This window comes from Piliocolobus tephrosceles, chromosome 2, assembly GCF_002776525.5.
Source record: "Piliocolobus tephrosceles isolate RC106 chromosome 2, ASM277652v3, whole genome shotgun sequence".
NCBI lineage: Eukaryota > Metazoa > Chordata > Mammalia > Primates > Cercopithecidae > Piliocolobus > Piliocolobus tephrosceles.
Window position 1 is genome coordinate 160,421,177 of NC_045435.1, and position 27,464 is coordinate 160,448,640.

The window sequence follows — 27,464 nt, forward strand, 5'->3', positions numbered from 1 at the left end:
CAGAGTCGGCCAAGGGACCAGGCCACCCCCTGACCACAGCCACCTGCATAGCAGCCCAGGCCTTCCCCTCTGGAGTCCTCAGTGCCTCTGCTGGCCACCTGGGCTTTGATACAAGCCATCCTATGCATTTTCTCCAGGAATGTAAGGCGACCAATCAGAACGCATGCAGGGTACAGGGCAGCCAAGCATGCTCTGAGCAGCGCCTCAATCTGTTTGGGGCTGTTGGTGTTCTTTCACAATTTGGAGAAAGGAACAAGTTTTTTCTTCTCAATCATTTGGATGCATTACTCACAAACATACATGAGCTGTGTGATAAACCAAACACACCACAGTAAAGAGCGGGAAGTGCTATCAAAAACCAAAGAATGGTTGCCCACCACTACCAAATTTTAGAGCAATAGCACTGATTACCCCAGGATGCACCTTTTTGATTGAGAAAGGTGAGAAAGGAGTGTGAAGTAAAGGGAGCTCTAAAGTTTTCTGCTTGAAAAATAACAGCAGTGTGCAAGTTGTTCCCTGACGGAGGAGACAGGAGCAGTGAGGAGGGTCTGGTGATGCCAGGGAAGCTCAACGTCTGAGCTCTAAGTCTGACAATCTGATGGTGGCTACAGTCTGAGGCAAGGCTCAGGTTTCTAAAACAGAGGTATCTAAATATTCCTGTCTTGTGCTGTTACTGACTCTGATGTGCTATGCGAGGCCACTCCAGTGCCACCCTTGGGGGAGTCCGCTCCACACACATATTGTCTTAGGGTCCGTGGCAGAGGGACTGGGGAGGAGCCCACTGTAGGATGAGACCGGACTGGAAGAGCAGTTGCTGCAGGAAGCCAGGCAAAGAGTCAGCTCCGAGGCTCTCTGAGAGGCAGGAGATGGAAGAATCCAAACTTACTGAGCATTGTTTGTATAATGAACCAAAAGGCTTTTTAATGTTAACTTGGACACAAGTATTCCAAACTGGCCATCTCTCCATGTGCACAGGGCAGAGGGAGGACACCTGCGATGTCCCACTAGGGCAAAGGATGACACTTGCTGGACCCTCCCCAACCTTCACCCCAGGCCACCCAAACTCAGAGCTGGTTCTGTCGGAATTGCAGGGTGAACTCTAAGCATCCTACATCCTACCTGAGGCTTCCTTCCTGGTGTGGCAGCCCTCTGTGGCCCAGCATTGGGCATAAAAAACAGACTGACCCCTCCAGCAGGCTTCTTTGCTGGAGCTTCTAGCTGCTTCTCCAGGTTTTTGACCATCGACTGCACCAGTGTTCCTGGAAGGGGAAAAAGTGACTGTGTCAGTGGCAGAAGCCTAGAAAATGAGCATTTCAGTTTTATGGGTCATGTCCAGGCTCCAGTGTGGATAGAGGGAATGAGCAGAAGGGCCAGGAGGAAGAAGGCTGGGCAACCACAAAAAAGGAGACAGAGAAGGCCAGGCCAATGGGTGCCCAGTGAACAGAGGCTTGGCATATTCTGAAAATGTGACTGTGCAAACTTAATGACATGGCTAGTGACAGAGACTTAGGAAGTTGTGCTTCCCTCTAATGAGAGGCTGAGGCAGGACCTCTGCTCGGTGTGGGGAATGAACTGTATCATTAGCATGCACTTAGGTCCTCAACATCTTCACACAGAGACAAGAAGAAATATCATAAAGATTAGTACAGGAGGACTGCAGGCAAGAATGACTTTCTGCAAAGTCCATGCAGGAAGCAGGAGCTAAGCAGTGACAGAGATCATCAACAGATCCCTGGTGCCTGGCACACCAAGGTGATGTATGAACCTCAGGAATGACCAAGAAGCAGGAAGCTAACTACAGCCTTCTATGATTCAAACGAAATCAAGGTCTGAGCCGACTTTTGGAGCTACAACAGCCCTTGGCTCACTGATTCATTCAAGAAATGTTTGTTAAGGGCCTATGATGTAGCAGGCACTGTTTCCTCACCCTCTCATTAATCACCTTGTCCAAATATCTCATTTTACAACAAAGGAGCAGAAACCACCAGCACAAGGACAACCAGGTAGCAAGTGGCAGAGCCAGGGCTTTCTCTGAAGATTCCTAACTCCCAGTCCCAAGACCTTGCCACCCTATTGCCCTTGCCTGGCAGGTCAATACTTCTCCAGAGATCTGTTTCTGGTGAATTCTGATGGACTGGCAGGCTTGGCTTATGCTGTAAACATGGCCAAGTGCTGCAGAGTCTATTAGGAGCAAGAACTTTGCAGACTGCAAGCCTAGCCTGACATCCCAGAGTTTCTACTTACTGACCTTGGCAAGACAAAACTCTAAATTCCATATTCTTTATTCTTTAACTCAGTCTTGGCTAGAAAATACAACTGAAGCCAGAAGCTGCAGGCCTCAGTTGGCAGTTTTATAGGAAAATCTTGAAAGAATGGGAGTAGACAGTTGTTTTGAAAAGAAGGATGCTCAACTAGTCATTGCAACCTATTAGACAGAAAATAATACATATAATGAATATTTTCATTCCAGTTACCATGACAGTTAGCTCAGGTCTCTACAATGCCATTTCCATCAACAAGCTGAATTTCTAAGTCTCTTGGCTGAAAAGGGCAAAGAGTTTTCCTGTATGACAAAACAGGCTGCGTGGCCCAAAGGCAGCCTGCTATAAAGGTTGACTGTCTGTGGCTGCCTCCTCTGTGTCAAGCTTTGCTGGGAAGCCACATTTTTCACAATTGAGTTGTTGCAAAAAGTTATGTTTGTTACAGTCTATGTGTTATAGAAAACTGTATTTGTCAAAATGTTCATGGTAGGAAACTGTTTTCCCTTCAAGTTGTAACTGAGGTTTGCCCTGGAGGCTACTTTGACCACTGTGGTATTTAACTCTATGACCATCAACTCTTGATCGGTGCTAATGAACTCAAACAGCATAAAAGACTATGGGGATATTCTTAACATTGGGAACACAGCTAAAGGCAGCTCTTTCTGGGGAAAAAAAAATAGTTTACAATTAAATAAATAAACAGTGACTCTAACACATTAACTTCAAAAACATCACACAGAATCTCAACTTGCCATGACATCGTTTTTGTGGTCTTGGGCCAGTCATAATGTCTATGAGGCTTAGTTTCAACTTCTGTCACGATGTGTGTGGCTCAGCCTTCCCTCATCAGTGCTGTGAGGAGTAAATGAGGAGACTCGTGCGAAGAGATCCACACAGAGCTGAGCACTCGGTGAGCACCCAGAAACACCAACACAGAGGGGAGAGCCTTCTCTCTCACGCCTCGAGCTTGCACAGGAGGGAGCTTCTGCTCTACTCACCGGGATGGACAAGGATAGGAGAAACACCCTCCCAGTTTCTTCCCCACATCCTACCCTCTCCTCACAGAAGCAGTCAAGCAGAGGTGGGCCTGCAACACACCCCGGGCCACAGCGCACCGGAAGGAGGGCCGCTGATCCAGAAAACAGTGCCGGCTCTTTCTCTCCGTGCCTCCCCACCGCTGTGGCTGGGTTTGGAGCCGGGCTGGAGTGCACCCTACAGCTGCCTGTTAAAGGTCTTGCACATTCAGGGCCAGCCCTGCGCACAAGTAAGATCAGGATCCGGATTCAGGGAGGCTGGAGGGGCCCCCGCTTTGGCCTCAAGTGCTGGTTGTTCCTCTAATCCAGCCCTAACAGGAAGCCAATGCCTCAGGCATTCCTGGGCCCTGTCACCACTACTGAGCGAGGCTTTGATCACCCGTGGCTGGCCACCGTGTTTACTCTCTACTGGAAAGAACATGGAGGAGAAGAGAGACGAGCGGCTCCCTTCCACCGCCCACAGCCAACAATTCAATGACAAAACAAGGGGAAAAATAAACCTTGCTCAAACTCTAGCTTTCTCCTGGTATCTCTGCTATCCCAGAAAAAAAAAATTTGAGGCGAAGGAGGACCATCCTCTCCAAGCCAAATAGAGAAAGAGATGTCAAATCAGAAAGCCTAAAGGAAGCTGAAGGGTGTTTCTGGAGCCTCGAGAAATCCGGGCTGGAGAAGGGTTTCACCCGTGGTCCCAGCCCACTCACCCGAAGGTGCCAGCTCACCTGAGCCCTGGCCAGGGGGCTGGGCCTTCTCTGAGGTCTCGGTGTCAGACCAGTCCCAGTCATCCTCGGGCCGAGGCACCATCCTGGAAGGAACTTTCGGAGGCTGTAGAGACACACGCTGCACACGGTCTCCCTCTGAGTCCTCTTCAGAACTGAACGGGGGCGTGCTGCCATGAGGAGAAGAAATGAGAGATGCATGGGCCAGAAAGAAAACTTCGAAAGCCAAACTTCACCATGCTGCAAGCTGGCTTGGTTTGCTCAGGGCAGCCCTGCTCCCTCCCTCAGGCCCAGAAGATAGCTAGGAGACCCGTGGAGTGCAGCAGCCACACCAGCTTCTCCCTTAGTAGAGGCCTGCCCGTCTGAGGATCCGCCCCTCCGGAGTGGGAACGGGTTTGGGGGAGGAGATGGGTAAGGGGAGGGGGGTTTGTCTTGGCTGGGAGCACAGGTTCTCAAGTCCAGAGCCCAGACTGGACCCCACCTGAGGCACCTTCTATTCACATGTATCTGCCGCCCACCTATCTGCAGAAGCCCGGAGGAAGCCCAGAACAGGACTGCCTGAAGCCAGGAGCCACCACTGCAGGTGGGGTGAGAAGGCAGAGTCTGGGGCTCACCTCATCCCAGGCCCCGAGGAAGGAGGGGTGCTGGAGGGTCCATGCACTCTGGGGCGTGGAGCGGGGGTGGACACCTGGGTCAGGCCGGAGCCATGGCTGCCATGGCTCTGACAAGTTGGTGGAGGCGGCTCTGCCGGCGTGGATGGCAAGGCCACCTGCAGGGTCCTGGTCTTTGGCTGGGCCTCTCTGGTGACCAGTGGGCTCTGCTGGCTTTTGACTGGAAACACAGAAAGGAATGACTTTTGGAGTACACCCATGCTGGGTCTCAAGCCTAAGAGGAGGGAGAAAGCGGCTCCAACACCCTGGAAATGGACAATCACTCCCTCTCTGTGCTGTAATAACCACAGCAGATTTCACGATTGGTGCCAAATCAGGTGTTCTGCTGCTGGCCAGATTCGAGGCTGGGACCACAGTTCCACAGTTTCCCCAGAGACCAGGAGAGCAGCTGGGTGCTCCAGGGGTGTGGTGTCATTATAGAAGACCAGCAGGAGTCCGCCGGCCTGAAGAGGGACTCAGCAGTACTAGATGGACTTCACCAAGGCCGCTACCCTCTCCCCCACCCATGCTACAGCTGCGGCAGTGCAGGCAGCCCTGCAGGAAGACCATGCTGCCACCAGAGGTCGCCGCAGGACTGCATGAACCATCAAGATCCACTCAAACCTCCTCCCAAATGCAACCTGGGGCAAGACACTACCAAGGCAGGCAATTGGACGCAGCCCCTCTGTTTTCCAAATCGCATCAAGACCTATAGCTGAGAAGAGGAGTCCCGGATCAGCACATTTTTATGGAAAGAGAAGAGAGCGAGTGCATCACAGGGAGTCAGACATGTGTGAATTGAGTCACAATGTAAAATGAGTTTCTTACAGTAATTCAAGATCAAAAACTGTTTGAAATACAGTTGACCTTTGAACATCATGGGTTTGAACAGCCACGGGTTCGCTTGTACATGGATTTTCTACTGACTCTGCCACATGAGACAGCAAGAGCAACCCCTCCTCTTCCTCCTCCTCCTTAGCCTACTCAACACGAAGATGACAAGGATGAAGTCCTTTATGATGATCCACTTCCCCTTAACGAATAGTAAACATATTTGCTCTTCATTGTGATTTTCTTAATAACATGTTCTTTTCTCGAGCTTACTTTATTGTAATAATACAGCATATAATTCATATAACATGCAAAATATGTGTTAACAGTCCATGTTGTCGGTAAGACTTCTGGTCAACAGCAGGCTATGAGTAGTTAAGTTTTGGGGCAGTCAAAAGTTACACGCAAATTTTCAACTGCATGGGGGGGTGGCACCCCTGACCCCTGCGTTGTTCAAGGGCCAGCTGTGCACTGCTCTCAGTCAATGCGTCTACTCAGAAGTGGAGCTTCCAGGAAAGAGTGAACTAAAGAGAAGGGGAAGACAAAGACAAGCTTGCTGGGGGAAAATAACAATAGCTTCCCATGACTGTGCACCAGATACCAAGAAAAGCACTTTACCTACAACCACTTGGCCCCCGAGCATCTTCAGAGGCTATCCTTTTCCCTACAGAGGCTTGCCCTCAGCTCCACGGAAGAAAGTGGTGAATACAAACCCAGGTTGTCTGTCTGCCTCAATCTTGGGCCCTCACTGCTACCTCCCACAGCCTTGCCCCAGACAAGAGAAGAGGCAGGGTCCGAGCAGAAATGGGAGGTGAGCATTAAGACAGCACTTGCAGGACCCAGGAAAAGAATAAAGGTGCAGAGCTGGAAGGAAAGGTCTACAAAATGCCACAAAAACACAGCGCTCATCTCACACCTCAGTAACATCTCCAGAGAAGGCAGAATCTCAGGGCCAGGGAAAGGGAAAGGCAGTGAAGGGGGCTCTCCCTCCTGGCTTTTTTACTACAGGAACAAAAGTGTGTGGGAGTGAGTGGGGCGTAGTACCTAGAAGGAGCAAGATTCCTTTGCTTTCTCTTGGAAGCCAGCATTCCGAGGGTTTTTCCATTAATCCTCCCCAAGTCCCTGTCCCCTCCCTCCTCTGAGCTCCCACCACCCCTGTGCTTGGCTCCATCATGTCACCAGGTCCTGGCTGGTTTCCCAGGTGAGGTGGCAGACCCTGGCACAGAGTCAACCTCAGCAAGTACTGAACTAAATGAATGAGTGGGCAAATGAATGAATGAGCATTTGACTGAATGAGCAAAAGGATGTACATTTAAATTGGAGCATGAAAAGCAGATTGGCAACCAGGACAAATACCCTTCTGTCTGAGATTTCTGTGCAAGACTAAAAACCATCCTTTCCTTAGAGATTTTAAGACCAGAAGTTTAAACTAAATATTATAGTTTCCCAGGTCAACTCATTTTTTACCATATTTTCATGCCAAAATGACAATGCTTTTAAACACAAAATACCTGCTTTATACTTGTCCAAGTAATAATTTCCATGAGCTCACAGGATTGCTATGTTAGTGTTATTTTCTCCTAATTCACATGAGGAAAAATAAAAATAAGTTATAAAATGATTGGTAGATGTAGCAACTAAAACCATCTCTCATATCTTCAGAGATACCTGGGCCAAACTCTGCAAAATTGTTTTGCATGAAGAGCTCAGGTTGGTTCTTCCTGGACACAGGAGATACAGAACTAGCCTTCTGGCCGCACGTGTCCCTGACTGAGAAGACAAAGTAAAAGGAGCAGGACAGCCCCCTGCATAAGCAGACCAAACCCACTGAAGTCCTCCCCAGAGCCTCCAATCACAGCAGCCCAGGGCCTCTGGGAACCTTCTAGAAACAGGGGGCTCTCAAACCTGGGAACACAAATACCCTTGCTCCATAAGAACAGACTCAAGGGTCCTGGTCCACAGAATTTAGTGTTCCACCAGAACCACAGGGCCTTCTTTTGTCATGACCCCCCGAGCATGGACAAATGGTAAAGTAGCAGCTATGACCTGGCCCAAGGAACCAACTCTGAGCTCTGAGAATTCATCCGTGTGCAGAACTGGCCCAGCCTCTCATGCCCTCCCATAGCCAGAGCAGGGGCTATCTGAGCTCTGTGGAAGTTTACATTTGATTGATATTTGCCTCCACCTGCAGCTCCAATGTTCCCAGGCCTCTGCCTGCCTCCCCAGGCTGGCACACCTGGTGTGTAGAGCCAGAAACTGAATAGGCTGCTCTCTGTTGAAGAGACACTCAACTGTGGTCGCAGCAAGCCAAGCAGTACAGAAAGAAGGTGCTAAGGGAGGCAGCATGTCTGCACAGGGACAGTTCAGGCTGACAACAGGCTCCAGCTCTGGCTCTCCTCCAACTTCCCTGAGTGACCCTAGACAAATGCCCCCACTCCCACCCCAGATCCTATTTCCTCAACAGAGAACTTCTGGACTCAGTCACCTGTGAGAACCCTACCAGCTCAGCCCTTCAGAGAAGTGCCCCTAATGGGGGACAAAGACTATACCCGCCTCATGTGCAAACAAGTCTTGGCAAGAATGGGACCCTTCCAAGCCACAGTCCTGAGTGAGCCCTCTCCCCAGTGTACCTGAAGGCTGCCCATCTGGCTGGGACACCACAGCGCCATTCTCCTGTCTCTCCTTCACTCTGCTGGTGACTTCCTTGACAAGCTTTCCCCTCAGACTCAGAAATTCAGAAAACTTCCGGGCCTTCTGCTCCCGCTGGACTCTTAGCAGGGATTCCAGGTGTCTGAGAGTCTGAATGGAGATTCCCTTTGCATCCTAGAGGAGACAGGAGTTCACCTTTACAGACAGAGGCTACCCTTCTTCTCCTTCCCCTAAGCCTCTCACACCTGCTGCTGCTGGCCTGGGAGTCTGTGATCAGTGCCTAGTGCTTTTCTTGCAGGAGTAGGGGGCATGAAGTGAGGATCAGAGAAGGGTAAGCAGCGGCTTCAAAGTTGCTGAAAGTGCAGTAGTTTGGGGTTTGAGAGCACCATCAAAATGTGCACAGCAGGATAATGCAAAGGACTGCTGCATCACAATTCTAACCACATCATAGCATAAGGGACTTCGTTGGAAATGCTTTTCTACATCTGACTGAATCCTAGGATAAGAGACCATGGCTTGCTCATTTTTGTACCCCCAATTACCATTATTATGCCAAACACACTGTCCATGGCTAACAACGTTTAAAAAACTAAACTGCTGTAAACACAATTCAGGTACCCTTTCAAGACCTACTGGAAGTTACTCAAGCTTTTGACATCCACCCAGAGCCCATGGGAGGGTCTAGGGAGGCATCTGAATCCAAGATGAGGATTCATGCAAGGTTAGAAAGGAACGTCTTAATCAAGTCTAAATATAGGGCCAAAGTTATAGTAGTCAGTAGTTGAAAACAATCAAAGCAGCGAGCATTCTTCCTAAAATAACTCTAGTTGTCTATTTTATTTTTTTCTTTTTTCTTTTTTTTTTTTTTGAGACAAAGTCTCGCTCTGTCACCCAGACTGGAGTGCAGTGGCGCGATCTCGGCTCACTGCAAGCTCCACCTCCCAGGTTTACCCCATTCTACTGCCTCAGCCTCCCGAGTAGCTGGGACTACAGGCGCCACCACCACGCCCGGCTATTTTTTTTTTTTTTTTTTTTGTATTTTAGTAGAGACGGGGTTTCACCGTGTTAGCCAGGATGATCTCGATCTCCTGACCTTGTGATCCGCCCATCTCGGCCTCCCAAAGTGCTGGGATTACAGGCGTGAGCCACTGCGCCCGGCCTATTTTATTTTTTTCTAACTTACTCTACACAGATAGTATTTCCAATAGTGTAGTGCTTGGCTAATTTAATAACAGGTGTGTTTTTATTTAATAATAGATTTCATTGGTGCTTCTAACAATAACATACATGTCCTGGTTAAGCACAATGGCATTCAAATACTAGTTGGAGAGAGAATCCATAGACCCTTTAAAGGAACTGGATCACTGCTGCAGACTCCCTGAGATGCCGAAGACCTGAGTCTGCTGGCTTTCTCAGTAGGGAGGCTCATGATCTGGGGCAAGTTCCCAGCCCTGGTCACCGGCTGCCTGGAAACAGACTCGGTCCTGTTGGTGGGGCACAGTGCGAGTGAGACCAGACTTTAGGACTGCAGGCTGCGTGGAAGCGGGCTGAGGCCTGTGACTGCCGGCTTTCCCCCACTTCCCTGGCGACCTGTATGACTCAGCAGAGGCAGCCGTAACCACCCTGGGAATATAACTCCACTGGACTGGGAACCACACCCTCATCCCCCACAGCAGCTGCAGCAAGCCCCACCCAAGGAGAGGCTGAGCTCAGACATGTCTATTCCTGGCCGCACCTGGTGGTCTTCCTCTGCCCGCCCCGGTAGCTGAAGACAAAGGTCATAATCTCTTAGGAGCTATATGGCCATGCGCACCACCTGAGAAACCTGAATACTTAACCAGGTGTCCCTAGGGCAAGTAGGCAAGTGTGCATCCCCCCTATAGGACCACAGCTTGAAAGCACCACCTCCTAGCTGGAGGCCAACTAACACAAAACCAGTGCACTAAACAAAAACTAAACAAAAAAAGAAAAACACAAAGACCCTCAAGAGTCCACTTCACTCCCCTACTACCTCCACCACAGCAGGCGCTGAAATAATATCCACGGCTGCAAGACCTGAAGATGGATCACATCACAGGACTCTTTGCAGACACTCCCCAGTACCAGCCTGTAACTCTACTGGGTGGCTAGACCCAGAAGATCAAAAACAATCGCTAGAGTTCAGCTCTCAGGAAGCCCCATTCCTAGGGGAAGGGGGAGAACACCACATCAAGGGAGCACCCCACAGGACAAAAGAATCTGAACAGCAGCCCTTGAATCCCAGATCTTCCCTCTGACATAGTCTACCCAAATGAGAAGGAACCAGAAAAACAATTCTGGTAACATGACAACACAAGGTTCTTTAACACCCCCAAAAATCATACCAGCTCACTAGCAGTGGATCCAAACGAACACAAATCTCTGAATTGCCAGAAAAAGAATTCAGAAGGTCAATTATTAAGCTAATCAAGGAGCCACCAAAGAAAGGTGAAGCCCACCTTAAAGAAATCAAAAATATGATACAAGACATGAAAGGAAAATTTTTTAGTGAAATAGATAGCATACATAAAAAGCTATCACAACTTCTGGAAATCAAAAACACACTTAGAGAAAAGCAAAATACACTGAAAAGTCTCAGCAATAGAATCAAACAAGCAGAAGAAAGAACTTCAGAGCTCAAAGACAAGGCTTTCGAATTAACACAATCCATCAAACACAAAAAAGAATTTTAAAAAAATGAACAAAGTCTCCAAGAACTTTGGGACTGTGTTAAACATCCAAAACTAAGAATAATTGTTATTCCCAAGGAAGAAGAGAAACCTAAAAGCTTGAAAATTGAAATCATCTTTGAGGGAATAATCGAGGAAAACTTTCCCAGCCTTGCTAGAGACCTAGGCATCCAAAATACAAGAAGCTCAAAGAACATTTGAGAAATTCATCACAAAAAGATCATCACCTAAGCACACAGTCAACAGGTTATCTAAAGTCAAGATGAAGGAAAGAATCCTAAGAGCTGTGAGGCAAAAGCACCAGGTAACCTATAAAGGAAAACCTATCAGACTAACAGCAGATTTCTCAGCAGAAACCCTACAAGCTAGAAGGGATTGGGGTCCTATTCTTTAGCCTCCTTAAACAAAACAATTATCAATCAAGTATTTTGTATCCAATGAAACTAAGCTTCATAAATGAAAGAAAGACAGTGTTTTCCAGACAAACAAATGCTGAGAGAATCTGCCACTACCAAGCCAGCACTACAAGAACTGCTAAAAGGAGCTCTAAATCTTGAAACAAGTCCTTGAAATCTACCAAAAGAGAACCTCCTTAAAGCATAAATCTCACAGGACCTATACAACAGTAACAGATAAAACAAAACAAAACAAAACAAAAAAGGCAAGGTATTCAGGCAACAAATAGCACAGTGAATAGAATAGTACCTCACATCTCAATACTAACATTGAATGTAAACGGCCTAAATACTCCACTTAAAAGATACAGAATGGCAGAATGGATACGAATTCACCAACCAAGTTTCTGCTGTCTTCAGAAGACTCACCTAAACTCACATTGGGACTCACACAAACTTAAGGTAAAAATTCCATGCAATGGATACCGAAAAATTCCATGCAAATGGATACCGAAAGCGAGCAGGAGTAGCTATTCTTATAGCAGACAAAACAAACTTTAAAGCAACAGCAGTTAAAAAAAAAACAGGGACATTATATAATGATAAAAGGACTAGTCCAACAGGAAAATATCACAATTCTAAATATACATGCACCTAACACTGGAGCTTCCAAATTTACAGTACAATTACTACAAGACCTAAGAAATGGGATCGACAGCAACACAATGATAGTGGGGGATTTTAAGACTGCACTGACAGCATTAGACAGGTTATCAAGAGAGAAAGTCAATAAAGAAACAATGGACTTAAACTATAACCTACAACAAATAGACTTAACAGATATTACAGAACATTCTACCCAACATGAATAGAATATACATTCTATTCATCAGCACACGGAACATTCTCCAAGACAGATCAGATGACAGGCCACAAAACAAGTCTCAGTAAATTTAAGAAAATTGAAACTATATCAAGTACTCTTTCAGATCACAGTGGAATAAAATTGGAAATCAACTCCAAAAGAAACTTTCAAAACCATGCAAATACATGGAAATTAAATAACTGGTTCCTGAATAATCATTGGGTCAACAATGAAATCAAGATGGAAAATTAAAAGTTATTTGACTGAACAATAACAGTGACCAACCTATCAAAACCTCTGGGATACAGCAAGAGCAGTGCTAAGAGAAAAGTTCATAGCATTAAATGCTTACACCAAAAAGTCTGTGGTCGGGTGCGGTGGCTCACGCCTGTAATCCCAGCACTTTGGGACACCGAGGCGGGTGGATCAGGAGTTCGAGACCATCCTGGCCAATACGGTGAAACCCCGTCTCTACTAAAAATACAAAAAAAATTTAGCTGGGCGTGGTGGCGCATGCTCGTAATCCCAGCTACTCAGGAGGCTAAGGCAGGAAAATCCCTTGAACCAGGGAGTCAGAGGTTGCAGTGAGCCGAGATTATGCCACTGCTCTCCAGCCTGGTGACAGAGCGAGATTCCGTCTCAAAAAAAAAGACTGAAAGAGTACAAACACATAATCTAAGGTCACACCTCACGGAACTGGAGAAACAAGAATAATCCCAACCCAAGGAGACAATGGATCAGGACGAGTGGCTGAGGAATGGGCCCAGAAGGCTTGGGTAGCAGCATTGGAGGTCCTAAGGACTGCGGACTGTCCTTAAATGAGGAGGGAGCTTCCCAGAGTGGGGATAGTCAGCATCACTAATTACCAGGAAAATGCAAATCAAAACCACAATGTGATACCACCTCACTCCTACAAGAATGGCCATAATCAAAATATCAAAAATCAGTAGATGTTGACATGGATGTGGTGAAAAGGGAACACTTTTACATTGTTGGTGGGAATGTAAACTAGTACAACCACTATGGAAAACAGTGTGGAAATTCCTTAAAGAACTAAAAGTAGATCTACCATTTGATCCAGCAATCCCACTACTGTGTATCTACCCAGACAAAAAGAAGTCATTACATGAAAAAGATACTTGCACATGCATGTTTATGGCAGTACAATTTGCAATTGCAAAAATGTGGAAGCAGCCTAAATATACAATCAATGAGTGGAAGAAACTGTGATATACATACATACCATGGAATACTACTCAGCCCTAAAAAGGAATGAAATAATGGCATTTGCCGCAACCTGGATGGAACTGGAGACTATTATTCTAAGTGAAGTAACTCAGGAATGGAAAACCAAACATCATGTGTTCTCACTCACATGTGGGAGCTAAGCTATAAGGACATAAAGGCATAAGAATGGTACATTGGAATTTGGGGGAAAAAGCACGGGGTGGCGAGGGATAAAAGACTACACACTGGGTACAGTGTATACTGTTCAGGTGATGGGTGCACCAAAATCTCAGAAATCACCACTTAAGAACTTATTCATGTAACCAAACAACACCTGTACCCCCAAAACCCATTGAAATTTTTAAAAATTAAATTTCAGATATTTTATCTCAAAATAAAATATACATACATGTATATACATACATATATGTAACTGCTAAAAAACTATAGGAAAATATGTTGTTATTTCTCAAAAAAAAAACCCACAAATAATTGGTGCCAGACATAGCTTTCAATGACGCCTACACACAGCCACCTGCTGAGTGGACACAGCCACATACACCACAGATGATGGGCTTACCCAAGGGGGAACCTGTCCATAGGCCAGATTGAGCCAATTAAATTCCCTCTAGCAAAAAAATTAGAGACACAGAGGGAAGTAACCAATGAGTGGAGAACACTGAGCAGTCAGGACTCAGGGTAGCATCACCAGCCAAATAGGGCCTGTCTTGAGAAGCTGCTGGAGAAACAGAGGAAAGATACCATACTGCCACTGTGAAGTGAAAAAGGCATGCGGATGCCAAAGGAGCCCGGGCTGCCACAAGTGAGATGAATGAGCTCAAAATGCAAAGAACAATCGATCATTTGTCTGTTTGAGAGCGCTTAGTGTCTAAATCGTAGGTATCAGCCCTTAAAATGGTGGCCCTGAAACTCACCTTCCTTATCCCCATGCTTTCGAGCTTCTCTTCCAGGGTGTCCTCCAGGATTGGTCTGAAGTGCTTCAGCAAGGTGGGGTTATGCCTCAGAGCTGCCAGCACCTTCTGCTGTTCATCCTGGGAGTCATCCATCTCTGTAGCGTGAGACAATCACCCAGATCATCCTGGGCACCTGAGTTCTCCGTTCCTAGAGCCCCACTGCACCTGCCAAGCCCTCACACTGCCAGCGATCCTGGTCTCTAGCCTGTGAGCCCAGGGCCACTGACCCCTCCTGAGTGTCCATCCTTGGGTCAGAAGCTGGGATGTTTCTGCTCCTGGGTACCGCTGCCTTGGACTCTCCACACATCTTTACATTTCTTATCCCCCGCCAGTCTGGATCTCCAAGACCTGGGCTCAGTCAGTCCTACCACAGGTTAACTCAGAACTTGGAGCTTGCACTTGAGCCCCTAAAGCAGCTTGTTCTCTGGGTTCCCTTCTGATCTCAGATTCCAGGCCCCACTGCTGTGGGTTTCAGCCTAATCCTAACCCCACCTGATACCCTCATCTCATTTTCATGCCAGGCTCAATTCTGGTCCAGGTGATAAACTGGTGGACAAGATAGACAGATTGCTGCTCCCTCAAGTTTACTCTCTAGGCCGGGGATTCTCCCTCTAACTTTAGCATATGTCAGAATCACCTGGGCATAGGTTAAAAATTAATAGTCCCAGCCAGGCACAGTGGCTCACACCTGTAATCCTAGCACTTTGGGAGGCCAAGGCGGGCGGATCATGAGGTCAGGAGATCGAGACCATCCTGGCTAACACAGTGAAACCCCGTTTCTACTAAAAAATACAAAAAATAAGCCAGGCGTGGTGGCAGGCGCCTGTAGTCCCAGCTCCTCGGGAGGCTGAGACAGAAGAATGGCGTGAACCCGGGAGGCAGAGCTTGCAGTGAGCCGAGATCATACCACTGCACTCCAGCCTGGGTGACAAAGTAAGACTCCATTTCAAAAAAATTAAAATAAAATAATAGTCCCTCACCTCACCCTCCAATGAGTCTGATTCCATAAGTCTGGGGGAGGCCCCTAGAATCTGCATTTTAACATATTGAGATGATTCTTATGGAGGTAAGCCACAGACCACACTTTAAGAAATATTGATCTGAGGCTAGCAAAATAAGCAATTACAATTAAATGTGGTAAGTGCTACAAAGGAGCAGTCCAAGGTGAGTCAGGGAAGGCATCCAACAGTGTTCTTCAGGTTCCAGGTGGGGGCCTCTGTGGTAAGAGCGGGACCAAGCCCTTTGACTCACTCAGTAGACATTAACTGAACAAGTAGCATGACTGTAATCTGGCTAAGGCTGGATGCTAAGGACAGCGATGCCCATCTCTCATCCCCCAAGGACCTCACTCACAATCAAGGGTGGTGAATTTCACCGCTGGCTGCCTGTTGGAATCACCCCAGGCTGATTCCATCAGAATTTCTCAAGGTGGACCCAACACTTGATATTTACATTTTAAATTATCTAGATATTCTAATAAACAGCAAAGCCTGAGAAACAATGATTCTAGGACAATGGTCCTTAACTGTGAGCCAAAGCATCAGCATTACCTGTAACTTGTGAGATGCAGATTCTCAGCTCCTACTCCAAACCTACTGAATCAAAAATTCTACAGCTGGAACCCAGAAATCTGGGTTGTAACAATCCCTCCCCTACCACCCACTCACCCCCGACCCTGCGTGGTTCTGCTCAATCAAGTTTGCACCAGGACATGGGCCTCAACCTTGTCTTCACATTGGAATCACCTGGGGAGCTTTAAATGCTACTGATGCCTGGAGCCCAACCACTCCATGTTCTGCTTTAGGTAATGTGGGGGTGTAGCGTGGTCCTCTAGACAGTTCAAGCTTCCTGGGTGATTCTTAATGTTTAGCCAGTTGTAGACAGCCACTGGTCTCAAGGTGGTTCTCAAACTTGAGCAAGAATCAGAATGCCCTGGAGAATGTGTGAAAACAGACTGCTGGGTCCTGCCCCCAGAGTTTCTGCTTCAGTTTGTCTGGGATGGGGCCTGAGAATTACAACTCTGCATTTCTAACAAATTCCCAAGTGATGCTGTTGCCTGATGGTCTGGGATGGGAAGAGGCAGACAGTCTGATAAGCAAGTAAAACCTCCACTGTAACAGCAGGAGCACAGCCATGGGATCCCCTGACTCACCGATCTCAGCCTCCTCCTCTCTACAACCCTGCATCCACTGTTTGAAGATGTGATTCCTCCTACCTGAGGACCTTGTGTCACTCAACAGGTACTTTCCTCAAAAGTGATATGCAATTCTAATTTTTACAAGTATATTCCAAGGTTAAATGCACTGAGAGGGTAGGGGGAGGCAGCAGAGGACTAACTGGTTAAATAAATTTTAGTTCGTCCATCTAAGGGAAGACTGCAAAGCCCTGAAAAAGTAATGAAGCCGTTCTCTTTAAAGGGATATGAAACCATTTCCCAAGTAAGTTGTTAACAATACAACAGACTGCAGAACAATGTGTACAGCGTGTTCCCATTTGGGAATAGGGAGAAGAACGGGTACACACATGTGCTTATATTTGCACATACTCCCATGTAGCATGGAACGACACATGAGAAACCATTAACAGTGAAACTTCTGGAGAGGAAACTGGATAGCTGTGCAGAAGGGAGGCCTGCTTCTCACTGCATACCCTTTTATACCACTCCTTTTTTTTTTTTTTTCCCAAAGATTACCATCTCGGAAATAAAGAAAAACATTATATTAAAAAATAAAATACCCCATGATGAGCTCTTTGATGGCACAATTAACACCTGTCTAGGTGTGTCTGTTGGGGAACTTTGAAATTATCATATTGCTGCCTTGCTCAAACGAATGGGCCCTGGTCAGTAGCTTTTCCAGTCAGCACTCACTCACCTGTCCTGGGAGCTTCCTCTCCCTGACTATCCTAAGAGCCCCTTGCAGTCTGGGAGCATCTCTCTTTTTTTCACTTTTCTTTTGCATCCCTTGGCTACATCTGGTTGAGAGGTCTGCGAATCAGAGTCAGTCACCGAATAGGGTGAATAAAAACAGCAGGTACCCAGTACTCTGAAAAGGGAGCCGAGGTGGATTCCTACGCATTAGTTAGGCCCTGTGGGACCTGTCTGCAGCACACTCACAACGTAGAACAAAACAGCAAATGCTGTTTTAAGACAACTCAGCGAGTTCTCTTCCGCTGCTCTGCATAGTCACAGGTGAGAGTCAGTGGGGCAGGCTGTGAATCAGAAGTCCCTCCAAAACCTCACTCAGCTACCTTCTAGCTTTGTGACTCTGGACAAGCTAACAACCCTCTCTGGGCCTGGGCTTCCCCATCACTAAACCAGCAGATTGTACGTTAGTGCCTGCGTGTCACATACCTGGCACATAGAAGGTGTTAAGAAATATTATTTCATGTCCTTAGTTCCCTCCACTCCAGCTTTGGATGTCCAGATACAGTTAATTAGAGAGAAACTAACCAAGAAGGAAGGCAACAAATCTGTTTCTGCACTGGACACCCAGGAAAGAAAGTAAGGTCCCACCTTCCTCTGGAGAGTCCTCCTTTGTGTCCGCAGCCTTTGGCACCTCGTGGGTCCCTGAAGAGAGTAGGAACGGTTAGTGGCGCCGGTGCCCTGGACCCCATCCCAGACTAGGAGAAAAGTACAGCTGAGTATGAGCCAGAAAGAGAAAACCCTCCAGTCAGTTCATCTTGACTGTAGAAAGGCGGGATGGAGCAGACACTGGGGGCAGAAAAATCAGAGTCCACACACTAGCTCTGCCCCTCGCTATCTGTGAAAGAGGCAAGTCCTTGAACCCCTCTAAACCTCGGTTTCCCTATCTAGAAAATGAGGATAATAATATCGACACCACATTCAATAGTGAGCCAGTGTAATGAGATGATGAATCTGAAGTGGCTGGGGAAGGGTGTGGCACATGGCTGTTATTAATGGCTCTGTTCTGGTCCATCCCTAAAGAAGTTCAGGGCCACAGGGGTCGGGCCTCTCTGAACTGGCTGCATGGCTGGGAAAGAGACGGGAGGAAGGCAAGGGATAGGAGGAAATGTGAGTTTGCAATAAAAGGCAGAAGTGTAGCTAAAGCCATAGCACAGGGAAGCTGGGGGTGGAGGATGAAGGGCCAAGCTTCACAAGGGGCTCTCCAAGGTCCTCTAAACAGGAGCAGTCCCCTGCGGGTTGCCGTCTACCTTTAGATGCCAGCACCTGCACCCCATTATACACAGACACACGCATCCCCACACCAGAGTACCCAAGAAGAGGAGACTGTATATGCCAAACAGGACACATTCACATGGGGTTGGGGTCAACTTGCTGAACATTAGGAACAAGGTAAAGGTTGCTGGCAAAGCTGAATCCTAATTTTCCTCATTCGCTGTAGGCATAGTGAATTAGAAAAGCCTTCTCATGAACCCCCACTCTACTCATAACCACCCTCCTCCCCACTGCCTCCATCCCTCTACAGACAGGAGCAACCCAGGCAAGAAGTCCTGCCAGCTGCATGGAAAGCCTTTAGCACAAACGCAGCTGCAGGCTATGTGTCCCAGAAGCCTGACACTACATGTCCACAGGCGGCTGTCACCCATCCACCACCCGTGAATTGACTGGGGGAGAGGGAAAAGGAGGGACAAAAGCCAGAGACAACAGTCAAGACTGCTACACACTGCCCTGTGTAGACTTACCTTCCACCTTCCTGAGGGACAAGGACTGGATCTGCAAAGAGGTGGAATAGAGCGGGTTACAACCAGCAGAGAACGTTGTGAGAACTCTGCTTCGAGCAGTGTGTCTGCCTAGCACAGTGAGGAAGGGATGGTTACTGATTCCATGCCTCCCATTGGCAACTGGAAGCGCAGATGCACCACCCCAGTCCCCTGACACATCTCTGGGGTCCATGTGTGAAATAGAAAATGCTCCATTTTCCAAGGTGGGGGGGGGCAAGAATGTCCCCTCTTCAAAGAAGAATTAAGGCTCGAGGGCGGGAACCCTATAGAAACAGAGTGGGACAGGCACACAGTTGTTCCTATTGGTATAATTCATGGGAAACAGCCAGGGCAAGGGAGAGGCTCCCTCCCACAATGCGGGCATCTGAGCAGAGCACTCCCTGGGAGGAAGGAGTCAGACATGATCCCGGACAGGAGGCCAGATGTAGACATCCACTGAACTGTCTGCTCAGGCCCCCCGCTCCAAGAAGTTCCTCTTCCTTCCTCCTTCATGGCTGCAGGCAGGACAGCCACAGGTGAACAATGAGACTTCACACCACAGCCGGACCCAACGTCCAGGTTTGGGCAGAGAGCTCTGGACTGGTAATGAATGAAATCAAGAGCTGCTGGCAGCCAACTGTTTGTGGTTTTCTTGGTTTGTATATTTGTTTTACCACATGAAACAGATAAGCAGATGCTGATCTTCAGGGTAAAAGGAAAAAATAAAGCAGTTACAGAGAAAGTAACAGAGACACACAGAAGAGGAAAACTGACAACCACATTCATGTCTCTGGTTTTGGTTTACTCCCAGACTCAGCTGCTCCCTGCTGTGAGCTCTGTGAGATGCTCTATCTACCCTCATGACAAACTCCCTTTTCTGCTTAAGCTTGGGTTGCTTTTTATCACCTGCGGTGGCACATACTGACGTATGACTCGTCCAGTGTCCATTCCCCACTGCTGTCTCCTTTGCCTACCTCTGCTCCAAACTGCAAAACTAGCTGTTTACTTTCCCAGCCTGCTTTGCAGCTGTAGTTTCCCATGTGACACAGCTTTAACCAATAATATAGATAAGCACAAGTCTGGGGAAGGGACCATGTCATCAATTTCTTCTGCCAAATATGGTTGTATGGTTGGGGCTACAGTAGTCTGCTTGCAACTATGAAAGTGAAGCAGGAAACAAAAGTCATCACACTGAAGATGGTAAAAAGAAAAAAACAGTCTGGATTCACAATGGCATACTTCTGCTGCTAACCAAGCCCAGCAACTGTCACCTCTCTTGCTGTGACAATAAAAATAAGCTCCTATTAGCCTATTCTGTTATCTTTAGCCAATAGGCTCCTAACTGAATCATTTGCAAACAAGAGTTCTGAGTAACATACAGGACATTACAGCCAGCAGGGAACATTGTGGAAACTCTGCCATGGTTTCCTCCTTAGGACACCTCCAGACTAGAGTTCAGTGCAGAGCTGAGTGTTTTGGGGGGGAAACTGAAAAGTAGCAAGAGAGTGGGGTAGTTATGTCACCTGGGTGAAACGTGGCTGGGTGTGTGGGAAAGCACAAATAGCAAGGGGTGCAGGAACAAGAGGCCAGGACTAGGCAGTAACAGTGGGTGCTCAGCCCAGGGAAGTTGTGTGGAGCCTGGTCCATGAGGTGGGTGGCAGCAGAGAAAGATACAGATTTTCCACAGACCTGGGGCTCGAGCGGGAGAGCTCAGCCTGGACTGGGCAGAGAATTGTCAGCAATAGGTAAAGAGTCACAGGAGCCAGCTTTAGGAGAAAGGTGCTAAGTGAGTGCCTTTTCATCACACTGCCTTCTCTCTCACCTCATCAGAGACTGTTCCTTTATGAAAAAGGTACTGGTTAAGGAATTCTGCCTGAGAACACTGTGTAAAAAACACAAGCTTTGCATTCTTCCTGCCTGGACAGGGTTAAATCTCATCACTTACAGAGTGCCCCATGAGGACTTGAGCGAGGCACTTCCCTTCTCCAGTGTATTTCACCATCTGTCAAATGAAGATGGGGAGAAGGGGATGCCTACCTTGAAGGACAGTAGTGAGGCTTAAATGAGGTAATAAACAAAGTATCAGTGAGGCGCTGAGCATTTTATATGGTCTCTGCTGTTAGAGTGGCCCCATCTGCCAGCAGCCCCTACGGAGACGGCACATCTTCAGCCTGGAAGGAGGCAACTACAGCCTTATGATTTTGTGCCCTTCATGCCAGAGGACTTTTCTCTCTCCTTAAGGAGCCTGAGTGGTAAGACTAGCACTGATAAGCCCAGAAGAATCCAAGGAGATCCTCACAGGAAAGAGGCCCAGGGACACCAAGGCCTGGTTGAAAGGAGGAACAGACCTACCATCTCCTCCTGGGAGGCAATGATCCTAGCTTGCTCCTGCAGCTGGGCACGGAGGGCGCTGATCTGGCGCTGGGACTGGGCAGCTGCCTTCTTCTGATCCTGAGACAGGGAGGCCTGGAGCCTCTGGTTCTCCTCCTGTAGCTGGCAGGCACAAGATGGCTGGTCAGTCAAATGTCTGCAGGGACATCTGAGTGCCCAGTGTCTGCAGGCCCAGAAACTGTAGGCAAGTGCCAGGCAAGCACGGTAAAGGATTTTGAGACCTGGACAGGCTTTCTAACAAGACTACCTTCAAGTCTGGGGACATTTTTGTGCTGTGCCTGAGAAGAAGTAAGAATGGAAGGCATGCGTTTAAGACTAGGAGAAAGAGGGCTGCCTGTCAGGTGTAGCCACCCATTGAGGAACAGTCAGATAAATTAAAACCATTTGAAAATCATCAAATGGATGTTCTTAGGTGAAAACAAGAAGTGAAGAAAACAAGTTAACATGCTACTTCTGATGTAACAGCAGAAATAAAGTGAAAATATTTATTAATATTTGCATAAAGACACTTTAGAAGAATACAAAAGAAAGCCATAAAAGTCACCTGAGCAGTAGGTGTTGGGGACAGGTAGATGGCAACAGGTGGGAGTGAGACTCTACTCAGTGTAACTTAATATATTTCACCTGTTTTTGGAACAAATGTGAACGTATTTCCCATTTGGAAATGCTTCAGATAAAATAAAACCATCACATGTGAGTGATTGTGCTTCCCTACACCACAGTGAGGAGCGTCTACCATGGACCAGACTGATCTAAGCCTTTTCATCTTCTGAGCTTTCTGCCGGCAGAACCTGGGGCTCTTATGAACCAGCTTCCTCCTCAACTTGCCTCCTGCGCAGGGCATTTTTACAGAAGCTGTTTGCTCTGCCCTAAGGCCCACCACTCCCTGTTCACTGTTCTCAGTATCCAAGTCCTTCCCTTCAGACTGCCGCTGAACTATCACAGAGGCCCACGGCTGCCTGGTTCTCTCCTAGGGTGGGGGAATTTCAAAGAAGAGCCAAAATGTGAAGCAACCAGGCGATTCATCTGAGGCTCATGGCACAACCCTCCCTGGAGGGCCTATAGGGGTCGCTGCAAAGAAGACCACAGAACAAAGGATGTGTTTGATTCAGAGGAGAAGGCCTGGAGGGCTCTGTTCCTGGACAGGGAAGCTGCTGGCTGGACAGTTCACCCCTTCTGTGTACTGAGGAGACAGTAGCCAGGAGCAAAATCTGCAGCAAATTATCTGCCAACCAGTTCCAGGTGAGATAGGGGAGACGGTGGGTGAGGGGACGTGGAGAATGCTGAATTCTGAGAGGAGGTCATGGGAAACCAAGCTCCCCGAGATCACCCAACAAAAACTACCTCTTTCTTCTCAGCCACGTGCTCTTCATGCAGTTCCTTCATTTTTCTTTTCCACTCCGTTTTCTGAAAAAGATTAAAAGCTTATCAAATGGACCCTTGCAGATATTAAAACATGTTATAAAGCTACAGGAAGTTAAAAGTACTGGCTAATGGGTAGGCAGACAGAGTAGTGGAATAGAATAGAAAATCCAGACAAAGATGGAAATAAATGGAAACAGTATGAGGAGAGGGAGATGGATTATTGACTAATGGTGTTGGAACAAATGGCTAGCTACCTGAAAAAAAATAGGAGGTTGGATCCTTACTACACATCTTAAACCAAAATATATGGTAGGTGGGTCAAAGATTTAACACAAAAAATAAGGCCATAAAAGTACTAAAAGAAAACACAGGAATGTTGTCTTTTTAAATCTCAGAATGGGGAAGGCCATAAAGAAAATATGAGTAATTGGATAATTTTGACTACGTAAACATTAATGTATTGTTAGATGGCCAAACCATAATAAACAAAATTGAAGGACCAACACAATACTGGGGAAAATAACCACAAGTAGAACAACAAAGGGCTGAGTTAATTTCCATACATTATACAAACTCATAAATTGATAGGGGAACCATCAATAATAGAAAAGTAGACAAAGAATGTGAGCAGAGTTCTCGGGAAAAGAATGGCCTCTTTATAATGTGAAACCTGTCAAACATCAATCGGCAGAAACACCTTGTAAGATTGTTAGACTTTACATTTTTTCTCAAGATTCTTGGACAGCAGAAAGAGAAGCATAACATGATTTAACACCTGTACCAACTACCCTTCTTTGCCATGGAATTATCAGTGATACAGACCATTTTATAACCAGACTGCAGTAAAATTCATCCAGGGGTGGCCAGAGCCACCTCCTACCAGCCTGTGAGAGCAGACTGCACAAGTCTTCCTGGCTCCATTCAGTGACCTCACAATGATAGCAGGAAATCGGCCATGGTGGGAGTATTTACACCATGGAAATTGGCAAATGCTACAAATTAAAGTTTTTTAGTTCCAGAGAGCTGTTTGCTAAACAACTACCATCACAACACTTGGATGCATCCCAAATATCTTCAAACCCAAGAGACTGTCACACTTTCTAAGAGTTGTTTCCAACTAGGTTAGAATTAGAATGGGGCAAAGGTGTCAAATAAGAGACAGAGTTTTATGTATTTTTTAAAAGATCTTAGGCAAATCTGACATTGCACACACACCACCAGCCTCACCTGAGAACCCTATTCTACGCTTTCATGTACTGGCAGAAGGTCTGAAAATACAGAACTTTGATGTCCTTCAACTTCTCTACATTCATAAGTGAGAGAGTATATTGGAAGAGAAGATGGCTCTTGGCTTCCTCTGGGAAGAAAGGCATGGAGCATCAGCTTACCTGAATTTCTGTCTTCTCTCTCAGGGCCTGGAGCTCCCGTGCCTGCTGGAGCCACTCCTCTGACTCCTCATCTCGTAGTGATCCCAGGTTGGACTTCATCACACTGTGGGACTGCAGTGCCTGCAGTTTCTGAAAAGGCCAGGGCACAGTTTTATTCAGATGACGATCTCATCATGATGTTGTCTTTTATACCCAGAACAGTGTCAGAGGGACACGCCTTACCCAACTCATCCTCCCAACTCATCCTCACTAGATACCTACACGCCTACAAATATTCACACAAATCAGCATTCCCCTGCACAAGGGCTCTCCTGGGGGCTCAGCCCTTGCATAGAAAAAGCAATTCCATGGAAGAACAAATTAAAGAGTATAGTTTCCATTTCACTTGAATTCTGCTATACCCAATATCCTGAGCTCTCCTGACTGCTGCCCCATTTCTTCCTCAGTCTGGAATAAGCTGATGAGAATGAGACTCTTAGAGCCTATGGGAGGGTCTCAGGCACCCCAGGCCACTCCTTGAGGACTCCTGCCTCTCTCCCTACAAAAATCCTGGCTGTCTCCAGAAAGGGCTTTACACAGATTGGAGTAGAGTCATCAATACCTGGTGATTCCCGGGCTAGTAGTGTGTGTGACCTGAAGGAAAAGGTACAGAAAATTGGATCAAAGAGAGGATGCCTTTCCACCCACCTATGATTATTTCTTATAATATATGACTGGTGTAGTAACTAAAGCAACGTATTTCCATCTGTATGACTGTATAAAACTCATAAGCCCTATTAAGGCTTTAAGGAAGTAACTGCAAGTGCCTAAGTTTAACTTGGCATCATTCTTGCTAACACTTCTCAACTATTGCTAAGCAATACTGGTTCCAAAGGTTAACAATTTCTAAACTCCTTGAATATTATCAAAGGGTCAAATGCTTGATCAGATGTATGCACAACTCCCGGGTTCTGATGTGTCACTCCTGGTTTCCATATGCTGCTTATGACACATCACAGAGCTGACTTTCTTGGCATTACAAACTTTCATGACATTTTCATTTAGCTAGACACTCCTTTGGCATCTCAGTTTACCCCAGGTCTAATCTAAAGTTCTCTCTTTAGTCAGGTGACATAGCTAAAGTAAGCTCTCAGACTTCTGTATCAAGGAAAAAGTTTTGAGGAAAAAAATATTTTCAAAATATATATAGTTTTCATTGGCCTTCCTCACATCAGGCAGAATCGGTTTTTGCATTTTGAAAATGTACGTCTTAGAGTGTTTTATTTAACAATCATTCTAAATGGAATCTTGCTTGTTTTTACCCTTAAAATTTTTTTAAATAAATTAACAAAATGACTACCCAACTACACTGAGAATTTGGTATCCAGTTTGATTCCTATACTTTAATAAAAGTAAAACAATAAAATACTGAAAGAAGACAGGGGTAAGACACACAAACATACAAACACAATATAAATAATCCTATAGGGGAAAGGTTTTTAAAAAAGAGTAAGATGGGCCGAGCGCAGTAACTCAAGCCTGTAATCCCAGCACATTGGGAGGCTGGGATGGGCAGATTACTTGAGCCCAGGAGGCCAGCCTGGGTAACATGGCGAAACCCCATCTCTACAAAAAATATGAAAATTAGCTGGGTGTGGTGGCACATGCCTGTAGTCACAGCTACTCAGGAGGCTGAAGGAGGATCACTTGAGCCTGGGAGGTCAAGGCTGCAGTGAGACGTGATTGTGTCACTGCACTTGAGCCTGGGCAACAGGGTGAGAACCTGTCTTACAGAAAAAGGAAAAAAAAAAAAGATAGGATATTCCCGTTTAGGAGAATGTGATCCAAGTTAAAAAGGATATCATGGATGATAAGGATTATGTCCTCATTCACCGAAACTCATAATTTTCTAACCAAAAGTAACTCTTTGACCCTTGAAGAGGTGGTTTCTGAACAAAAACTTGAAATTCCTATCAATACCTATCTATCAAACGTCTAGTCAGCTAGCACTGTGTCAGGGAAGTGTGGGGGTCAGGAGATGTTTGCATGCACTTGGGAAGGATGGATGTGGAGCTGTATATTAGGAGCATGAGGTCAATAGTGGAGCAGCATCTTCTCTTCCACAATCATCCCTGGCCCAGCTGGGCAGCATTTTGGATGGAAGGGCTCGTGTCATTTTAGGGAGCCCCCACCCCCACCCCAGTGCACACAGAGTTCTCATTTCAACCCCTCCACTTTCCACCTTTGGCTTTCCATCTCAGACAGGGATGATGGAGCACCCAAGACTCCAGGCATATGACAATTTCCTTTTGAAAAAAAATTTGCCTAGGTGTTTCTTTAGGTAAAACATGGAATGATTGTGAAAAAAGCTATTAGATGGTTCATTTTCAAAAACAAGATTCTCCTTGATCTAGGAGGACCAATGAGAGATAAATACATTTAAAAAATATTTTTCCTTAAAACTTTTTCCTTGATACAGTTTTAGTCATACAGGTTTATATGGGAAGATATGGTCAAGGGATAACTTTTTTTTTTTTTTTTTTTTTGAGATGGAGTCTCACTCTGTCACCCAGGCTGGGGTGCAGTGGTGCGATCTCAGTTCACTGCAACCTCCACCTCCTGGGTTCAAGTTATTCTCCTACCTCAGCCTCCCAAGCAGCTGAGATTACAGGCACCCGCCACCACACCCAGCTAATTTTTGTATTTTTAGTACAGACGGGGTTTCACCATGTTGGCCATGCTGAACCACCCACCTTGGCCTCCCAAAATACTGGGATTACAGGCGTGAGCCACTGCGCCCAGCCCAGGGATAACTTTAATAAGGTTTTCCTGCATAAACTTGATAGTATATCCAGTAGAAGAACAGGACCTTTGGAAATTAAAGAGCTAGGTTCAAATCCCAGCTCCATCTCTTCCTAGCTAAGTGACCTTGGGCAAGTTACATGGCCTCAATTTCTTCACCTATGAAGAAAGAATGATAGCTGGGCACAGTGGCTCACGCCTGTAATCACAGCACTTTGGGAAGCTGAGGTGGGCGGATCATTTGAGGTCAAAAGTTCCAGACAAGCCTGGTCAACATGGTGAAACCCCGTCTCTTCAAAAAATACAAAAATTAGCCAGGCATGGTGGCACACGCCTGTAATCCCAGATATTCCAGAGGCTGAGGCACAAGAATCGCTTGAACCCGGGAGATGGAGGTTGCGGTGAGCCAACACCACGCCACTGCACTTCAGCCTGGGCAACAAAATGAGAGAGTGAGAGCAAGAAAGGAAGGTGGGGGGAGGGAGGGAGGGAGGAAGGAAGGAAGGAAGGAAGGAAGGAAGGAAGGAAGGAAGGAAGGAAGGAAGG

At 46.7% G+C, this 27,464-nt stretch overlaps 1 protein-coding gene across 1 annotated transcript in view; it reads right to left on the minus strand.

The window, feature by feature from the left end:
* Positions 1-27,464, minus strand: part of DZIP1L (DAZ interacting zinc finger protein 1 like) — a 55,531-nt gene that overhangs the window by 1,489 nt on the left and 26,578 nt on the right. The window contains exons 6-15 of the mRNA XM_023187901.1: positions 24,138-24,266; positions 22,729-22,791; positions 21,346-21,486; positions 18,976-19,006; positions 17,825-17,878; positions 14,272-14,405; positions 8,123-8,315; positions 4,626-4,842; positions 4,015-4,181; positions 1,120-1,259 (exon numbers count right to left, since the gene is read on the minus strand). Of these exons, the coding sequence (XP_023043669.1) occupies positions 1,120-1,259; positions 4,015-4,181; positions 4,626-4,842; positions 8,123-8,315; positions 14,272-14,405; positions 17,825-17,878; positions 18,976-19,006; positions 21,346-21,486; positions 22,729-22,791; positions 24,138-24,266 (1,269 nt within the window). The remainder of the gene's footprint in view (positions 1-1,119; positions 1,260-4,014; positions 4,182-4,625; positions 4,843-8,122; positions 8,316-14,271; positions 14,406-17,824; positions 17,879-18,975; positions 19,007-21,345; positions 21,487-22,728; positions 22,792-24,137; positions 24,267-27,464) is intronic.